Source organism: Anarhichas minor, unplaced genomic scaffold (assembly GCF_050575085.1).
Source record: "Anarhichas minor isolate MPS153535 unplaced genomic scaffold, ASM5057508v1 ptg000030l, whole genome shotgun sequence".
Lineage (NCBI taxonomy): Eukaryota > Metazoa > Chordata > Actinopteri > Perciformes > Anarhichadidae > Anarhichas > Anarhichas minor.
In genome coordinates, this window is record NW_027466476.1 from 10,257,048 (window position 1) to 10,265,998 (window position 8,951).

General features: G+C 40.9%; 1 protein-coding gene across 1 annotated transcript; it reads left to right on the top strand.

Moving 5' to 3' along the window:
- The first annotated feature begins 2,127 nt into the window (after nt 1-2,127).
- Nucleotides 2,128-5,878, top strand: dmrt2a (doublesex and mab-3 related transcription factor 2a). The gene is made up of 3 exons (XM_076104894.1): nt 2,128-2,475; nt 4,273-4,375; nt 4,794-5,878. Exons 1-3 carry the CDS (start codon nt 2,128-2,130, stop codon nt 5,876-5,878), a joined length of 1,536 nt encoding a protein of 511 aa, XP_075961009.1.
- Nucleotides 5,879-8,951: the final 3,073 nt, after the last annotated feature.

Sequence of the window (8,951 nt, forward strand, 5' to 3'; positions counted from 1 at the left end):
CGACCCGACCCCGGATAAGCGGTGGAAAATGGATGGATGGATGGGTTCATATGGTTAAAACAGGATTCAGTGTTTTTAAGCATTTCATGACAAGGATAATAACATACCTATCATTTTGTAATGTTTTGGTTTTTGGAGTTTAAGGTCTGAAATAAGGGTTCAATTGAAGTTGTTTTTTTATTTTCTTTATATTCTTATTTAAATGTGACGCTGTGTATTCTCGGGTGGGGTTCTCTTGTTGTGTGTAGGACTCTGCATGCTGACACTGTGTTTCTTTCTGTAGGTGTGATTGTTGTGAACACACTGTATTAATCTGGCGGACAGACTGTAACAACCTGCAGTACACATTCATCACTTGTTGATCTGCTCCCTTTAATCTGTGACCAGTGTAAACACCTGGATCCTTTATGCAGGATGGAATGTGCATCACTGGGATATTCTGCTTTTTTACATTATTGTTGTTGTATTATTTAATACAGTTTAACTGTGCAATACATAAAAAATACATCTTTTGGCTTGTGAAATAGGCCTATAGGCTACAAAACTGAAAGGCAGAGTTATTTTAGTTGTGACCTAATTCATGTCTATTAGCCTAAAGTATAAATCTAAAGGATGAGGCCTATCATCAGATAAAAGTTAAATTCTGCTTTTATTGTGAAGGTATTGTCGCTGACTTTTGATTATTTGTCATAGATAAGTTGTCTCTGCCACATTACTCATCATTGTTGATCAATATTGTCTATTTTTTCTTTATTATTCACAATTAGGCTATATGAGTATACGCTAACAAAAATAATGAAGTAGAAAAACTCAAGTGTGCTCTTAATCAATAAATAAACTAGATATCCATCATTCTATATTCATTCATAAAAAGACAAAGACACTACAAGATATTTGATATTTAGCTCCATAAATAAACAATGATTTAATAGTTGTTTGTAATAGAAAAGGAGCTTTAATATAAATGTAGGACTCTGTTAAATAAAGTTATAGTCACAATATGTAATTGTTTTTTTTTACTGTTTTTAACGCTAAAATCAGACTCAATTACCTACAAGTGAGCTCATTGCAAAGGAAAAGTAATCAAATTACTGTCAACCGTCCGTTACTAGGAAGACTTCCCCCCTCCCTGCTAACTGCTCGCGATCCTATTGGTCGGCGCGTGTTTGTAAGCAGCCAGTCAGAGGACAGAGAACGCAGCCCGGAGCGGTTCATAGGAGTGTCGCTCGGAGTTTCTTCCTCAGAAGGAAAACTTGGATCTGTCCGGAGTGAGACACTCACTCATCCACTCAATTAGCGGTTAATTACGAACCTGTGCTGGACTGCGTGTTTTACTGCGTGTGATTCATCACGGGGCTTAACGACGGCTGTAAAAAACAACAACAACCTGGACGAGACCGCTGGATCCACCTCTGGAGGTAAACTCAAGTCCTCTCGTGTCTTTATTATGTAGACTACATGTGGTTTGACCAAATCCATGCGTGAAATAACCAATTAAATACCGGACAAGCCAACTGGGCGATGACCGAAGTGTGGTGAGACTCTTCATAGAGTCATGTGATGAATCATAATAATGGTTATTTATTTTAGGCTTCCAATAATAAGCTGTATTTGTTTAAGCCTACTACTTTTTGTTTATATCATTTGTGGTCTGCAAAATTAAATAAAAGCAATCATATTGATATCTGACTCTATTGATATTTCTGCTGTGCACTTTCTAGATTTAAGGAATATTTTTTCCTCTTTATTTTTATTCAGACCATGTTTTTTTGCAGATTAATAAATACAAACTAAACTATCTTTATCATCATTGTGCGTGGATCTTTATCTTGTGTGTCAAAGAATTTAGCTCAGAGGTTAAAAAATAAAAAAATTAATCTACCGCCAAAGAAGTTAATTTAAACCATCATAAGAATAAAAAAAGGTTTTTGGGAATTTATAGAAGAATATAATGAATGAAATCTGCTTTATAGGCTAAACATTGTAGCTTCCAGAGGAGATTGTGTTGAGTGATTATGTTATTAAGCCACTATTAACTCCTATAACCTCATAATAACTAGACTAATCTATGTGTTCATTCAGAGATAAACTGGGTGTTCAGACAGCCGGCGGAGGACTCGGGCAGACATGTCAGAAAGCGCCGGTTGCGAGTTTGAAATCGACGTGGAGAGCCTGGAGACGGAGAGTGACGACCCGGCCGCTGGCCACGCCGCCGCCGAGGACGACGGAGACGGAGACTGCAGCAAGGCCAACGACAAGCCGGGCCCCAGCGGCGTGTGTCCCGGGGACCAGAGGAAGCTGAGCCGGACGCCGAAGTGCGCCCGCTGCCGTAACCACGGCGTGGTGTCCTGCCTGAAGGGACACAAGCGCTTCTGCCGCTGGAGGGACTGCCAGTGCGCCAACTGCCTGCTGGTGGTGGAGAGACAGCGGGTGATGGCGGCGCAGGTGGCCCTGAGGAGGCAGCAAGCCACGGAGGTACAGACCCGGAGTGTGTGTGTGTGTGTGTGTGTGTGTGTGTGTGTGTGTGTGTACAGGCTGTATGGATGTGTGTGTGAATGCTGTTCTTAAAAGCTGGAGCAAAACCTTGAAAAGTTGTGATGCATTCAAGTGTTTTTATTCAGCAATAGCTAGAGAACAAATTAGACCCCCCAGTAAAATGTATTTCACTTTATCTCTGTAGCGGCCTACTGGTTATTCTAGATATTAACAATAAAACAAACATCACATCCAGTGACTTCTCTATAGAGAGTGTATTCCCTCTCTGGCTGTGCAGGTTTGTTGTTGTTGTTGCTGTTGCTGTAGGGATTTCCAGGAGATGTTGATCTTGCTTCTCATAAGCCAGGAGCATTTTTTCCACCATTGCTTTATTTACTTTGTAAATCCAGAGGCTCAGTCGCTGCTGTCCACGGCTTTAAGGGAAAATCCATGTTAAAGGTGCAGAACTATGTTTAAAACTACAGTAAATCTGTTGGAAGTTAAACACTCATCATCACCAAACAGCATGACATAAATCATGTATATTTATAAGCATTAGTGATGGATTCCAAGTGTAGGTTCATATGTTATTTATGTTTTAATTATGGAATTTCCAACAGCACTCAGACAGTCTGTTGCTCTGATTATTACAATGACTTTTGACCTAAATGTAACTTTAAGATAATGCGCTTGGCTTCATAATTGACCCATTAGTCTTCATATTCCAGTCAAACTTGTCTTTAATTGCTCTTTTTTATTTATCTGAGCCACAGTGCAACATTCAGGGCCATCGTTTCTGACCACAAGAGGCCTGAATAAGCGACGTGGTTTTCTGACGTATCAGCAGAAACACGATTCTGGTTTCTTAAACTGTCGTATTTATGTAAAAACAATCCAGCCTTCATGTGACCTATAAAAAAACACAACGGATTTTTCAAAGTCAAGTTTGAAGTTACAGTGAATACTGTGATACTAAATACAGTTAAGTTTGTCCAACCAAAGCAGGTCTAGGTTTAGTTTTAAGTCTGGTCGTGTCCTGGCTCAGATTAAAGGACCGGGTTATTTAATGTGTGCTACGATCTCTCTTTGTGTGACTGAATGAGCATGAATCAGTGGCGTCCATGAGGAGTTTAATGTCTTCCCAGCCAACAAACAATCACTTTTAAATAAAAAGTAAAAGCTTATTTACACAGCTTTATGAGAGATGCACGTCTCACTCTTTCCCCAACAATTAGACATTTACATCTTATTAACTTGTAAACAAACACAAGTCGGCCTTATATTTCCTATAAGCTCTAATATATATGTGTGTGTGTGTGTGTGTGTGTGTGTTTTGACTGCGGTGACATTCAAATATTTGAGAATGTCTGAGGTCAAAATAATGAACCACGTCAGCTGTGGTATTTTAAAGATGATACCAGATGGACATTTTTTTTCTGTGTGTGTGTGTGTGTGTGTGTGTGTGTGTGTGTGTGTGTGTGTGTGTGTGTGTGTGTGTGTGTGTGTGAGAGTGTGAAAACTTAATGTATAACTTTTATTACACGGACTTGTGAACACATTGCAGTTTGAAGTAATGAAACCAATTTTAAAATGCCGTATATCAATGTATTCAACTTTTAATCGTGAGTTCAACTGATCCTGCTTCATTTAAAGACAGTTGTTATGACAGTAAAACAAGTAGATTATTATTATTAGACGTTGGACTTGAGCTGTGACAAATCTGGTGTTTTTAAAGGATCAAGGAAAACATCCCGACAGCACGTTTTAAAGTCGTTGTTTGTTTTCTCTTTTCATCAGGATAAGAAAGGAATATCTGGGAAACCATTCCCAGCAGAGCGGAGGACGATATATCAGCGGCACATTCGACCGTCCACCATGCTCGCCAAAAGCATCCTGGAAGGTAACGAGGCAACAGATCTGACAAATAGAAACACGTTTCATTGCTTTCTGATCTTTTTCTGTGTCTCTTGGCTTGTTGAACGCTCAGTTTCTAGCTTGTATTGATTCTATCTGTTCCCACTAACAACACCATAACAGTGATGAGGATGTGTTAACATCTGCAAGCAGTGACTTGATAAACATATTTGGCATGTAATAAGTTCACTGATGATCATCTCCAGCATTGTCGCAACATACAAATAGGATTTATTTATTTAGCATGATTTATATTTTCTTCAAACCAGAGTGAAACTTCTTCTTTATTTCATGTTTTGCATGTTTGTCAGCGTGAACATTTCTGCCTGCATGCTTGACTTTTAATCCAGAACACATTGACTGTCACAGACCTTTGAATTAAACGGGGGTTCTTTTGATGGCAGGATACCGTCCGGTGCAGTCCGATCCCTTCCTGGCAGCCAACGCGGCTCTCCCCCCGCCGCTGAGCGATCGCATGAGGAAGAGGAGGGCCTTCGCCGACAAGGAGCTGGAAACCATCATGCTGGAGCGGGAGTACAAAGAGCGAGAGCTGCTGGAGAACAGCCAGGCGGCCTCCCTCATCTTCCCCAACAGCATGGCTCACCACGCCGCCGAGTACAACTACAAGACGTCATACTCGCCGGCGGCTCCGGCCGAGCCCCAGCCCAAAGAGCTGTGCAACTTCCTGGGCCCTAACTGCCTGGATCTGTCCATGCAGTACCCGGCCGGCTCGGCCAACGTGGAGCTCATCTCCTCCAACGTCAGCGTGGCCACCACCTACCGCCACTACCCGCTGCAGCCGTCACGTGGCGGCTACATGGTGTGGCCCCGCGGCACGGCCAACCTGGGTGACGCCCTGCTCTACCAGCAGTGCCTGTTCAACGCCACGGCGGTGCAGAACATGAAGCCGGGGGCGGTGTGGGAGCCCAAGGCGGTGCCAGCCGAGAGCCAGCCGCCGGAGCAGGAGGCGGCGGCCAAGCTAGAAGGATCCCGAGCAGCTGCCCTGCCGGACTCGTCGGACCCTCAACGGGCTGATCCCAAACCTCACGGCGTCACCCAGGGGGGGCAGCGGGAACGCTCTGCCTTTTCTCCACCCAAGAGGAGCTTTGGACAATCCTTCCCCAGCAACCCTCATTCCCAAAACTCCAGCCAGGTTCTGAACAAGCTGAGCAAAGACAGCGCGAAGCTGTCCATGAAACTCAACTCCTTTCACTCCCTCATCCAGCACTCGCTGGGTGAGAAAACCAGCGGCGGGGCCGGGCTGGAGCTCCGGGCTCCGTACTGCAAAGAGCTCCTAGAGGAGGCCGCCCGGAAGTTCAGGGAGGGCTCCGCCAAGGACATTCAGGCCGTGAAAATCACCGACAGGTACGCCAAAGACTTTCTGTCCAAGCCCGTGGGGACCAAGATGGCGTCCAGCGAGTCTTTGTCCTTCTCCGTGGAGGCCATACTGAAGAGGCCCACGCCCGCCATGAGTCGAGCATTCCATTAATTTCCATTAAGTGTCTCTTCTTGCACTATGAACGTCAGGTTTGTCTCAGAAGGCGTCTCAAGTTGTGGTTTTTGGGGTCAAACTTAATCTTAAACACAGGCACTGCATTAGAAGCTAGACCAGCTAGGAACAATTTGTTTTCCTGATGTAATATTTATGTACAGTATATTATATTTTCCATGTGCATGTTTTAATAACTTTATTGTGTAGAGTATTTAAACATTATCCCAATGTTTTCCTCATGTCAATAAACTTTAAAAGACTGAACTCTTTCCATAAAAAGTCTTGTATTTCATTTCATGCTGGAGTTATGACATGTTTAACTGTGAACAGGTTTTTGTTTAGGTCAGAAGTTATTCTGCACTAACGAATAAATCACGGCAGCTTTTTACATTCATAACAGTTCACATCAAACAGGAGAAATAAGATAATCTGATTTAATTTACACACAAATACCAACAGAGAGAAAACTCTTCATTAAAAATAAATACTCCACTAACAGTCTGAGGACATTTTTTTTTACCATTTATCATAAAAAAAATAAAAAAATCAACATTTGATATCTTATTTTGAAAACTTGAATTTTGAAACATTTTGTGAATAGTAAGATTTTCAAAATAAGTGCCAAATATTCAGTTTGCATGTGTGTGTGTTGTTGGAAAAGTGCCAGTTATTAACATCAAGATGATAAATCCAACAACAACTCCTAGAAATACAACAATATACTAACAACACGCAGTACATTTAGATTACAAAATATAGGTCAAATGTCTGTTTTTGACTTTTCATATTTGCAAATCTTCCAGAAATAAGTGCCTCATCTTTTTTAATTTCTATTTTTTATTGTGGGGCTCATTTAAATGTAACTATATGTTGAAACCTGATATTTTATACAAAATATAGAGGATTTAAAAAAAAAATATATATATATATATTTAAAATATATAAATTACATATTTATATATTTATAAAAAAATAAGAGCAGCAGAGAAACAAACTGCAGACTTTGATTTTATTTCAGATTATTTACAAATCAATGGGACAATAATTTAAATCAAAATATCTTGATAATAACTCAATAAAACCTAAAGGTGTTTTCCATAAAACAACACAAAGCTGTGAATTCAGACTCACTGAGAATCGTTAAAGGATTATTGCCGAATTGTTTTTTATGATATCGTGTATTTGCATAAACACAAACAAAACACATTATGAGGAGTTGATGTGGACCAACTGTGTTCTGCAGGGGTTTGAAACACGATATCAGTCCATAAATCTGTGAGCAGCATCGTCTCATCCGTTCAAGATGCATTTCTCCACTCATTCCTTTCCACTTACGGACTCTCAGAGTGTGTGTGTGTGTGTGTGTGTGTGTGTGTGTGTGTGTGTTACGACGCTGACAGACAGCTTCAAACATGGGTTTCACATGAGCTGCAGAACACTGATCCTGTAATAATGAACAAGACGAGAGGTTATATAAAATAAATAAAGTCACTAATCTCTTCTTTCTGGCTCAAACGTTCACATTTCATCGGCGTGAATCTGCAGCCGAACCACTCAAAAGCTTTTCTTCTCACTTCTCTTTGTGTGGACGTGTGATCGTTTCAAAGAGAGGCCTGTAATTGGATTTGGGCTGATGATGAAATTTTGTGTCACCAGAGAGAGCAGACGTCATTTTAAACATGGCGTCATATGTTTTTTACAAAGGAAATAAGTGTATTCACTGTTGATTTGAGTAAAACAAAGTTAAATATAAGCTGTCATAACTTTTCATCTGAAATTTTATATTCAACTTTTTATGGTTTTCTTTTGTTTATTTATCTTTCTGAATAAAAATGTGTATTTCTAAAATAATTTTCAAAAAGAAAATTCAGATTTTCTCACTTTTTATGCACTCCCTTCCATGAAAAGATCTTTTTTAAATTTATTTACGACTTAATCATTTGTATAAGTACATGATGACGTCACGTGAAACCCAGCAGAGCTTCACACAACTCACACCTGAGGAGGTCTAATAACTCCTGTGAGGGTGTGTGGGGTCTTTTTGTCTACAACAATGTTATAAGTTGATGTTTTCTATAAGGTTGTAAAGTCAAATATAGAATATTTCCCTCTGAAATGTATTGGAGTGGAAGTAAGTAAGATATACTTAAACAAAGTACCTCAAAATTGTACTTAAGTAAAATACTTGAGTACACGTAGCCTACTTTCGATTAAAATTATAATTGACGCTTTGTGAAGTCCCGCCCCTCGAATGCAGACCGGCCAATCGTAGTGTAGCATCAGCGAGCTCCGAACATCACGCAATCGTTTCATATTTTTCTTCATGTTCAGGCTGGTTTAGTGGATTTTGAGCTGGTCGTGTTAAACGTCGTGTGACAGTGATACTCGTTAACCAGAGAGGTTGGAAGAAGTTTCTAAAACTTTACGTCTCTACGTAAACACCTGTGGCGCTAACATTAGCAGAGTACGTTAGCACGTCATTAACTGCCGTTAGCACGTATATGCTACGCTAGCTCCTGAAGGTACAGGACAGCGTGACGGAGTAGCAGAAGGGGGCGTGGCTTAGCGACACATTTAAACATGTATAGCCCTGATGTATCAAATCTTGAGATAAGAGCACAATGAAGACTTTGTTTTTTTTTCTATGACTTGACTATCTGTGCGTGTGTGTGTGCGTGTGTGTGTGTGTGTGACAGCAGTTGGCTGTGAGCAGAAGGTGACAGTGTTTGTCTGCACTAACCGCCACTGATAAGTATCTGCTGAGGTCCTCACCGAGGTCTCATTCCCAAAGTGTGAGATTTAACATGTCAGCAGAGAGAACTGGATTGTTGACTCCCCCCCCCCCCCCCTTCCTCCACAATCCTCCTATAAACAGTTGTAGTTCACACAGTAGCATTTTGTTTGGGGGACGCATGTGTCGTTTGCCATTTAGAGACTTCAATGACTTTCCTTCATGCTGTGATGTTGGGAAAACACACACACACGCACACACACACACACACACACACACATTCATACAGTCTGGGAACTTTGTCTTTCGTGTCTCTTGTTTCAAGGCTCAATAGGGAGA

Bases quoted from the DNA above. Each gene is read 5' to 3' on its own strand.
- dmrt2a (XM_076104894.1), top strand. From the start codon at position 2,128: ATGTCAGAAAGCGCCGGTTGCGAGTTTGAAATCGACGTGGAGAGCCTG. The intron at 2,476-4,272 runs GTACAGACCCGG...TCTTTTCATCAG, and splicing joins GGAGGCAGCAAGCCACGGAG to GATAAGAAAGGAATATCTGG. The intron at 4,376-4,793 runs GTAACGAGGCAA...TTTTGATGGCAG, and splicing joins CGCCAAAAGCATCCTGGAAG to GATACCGTCCGGTGCAGTCC.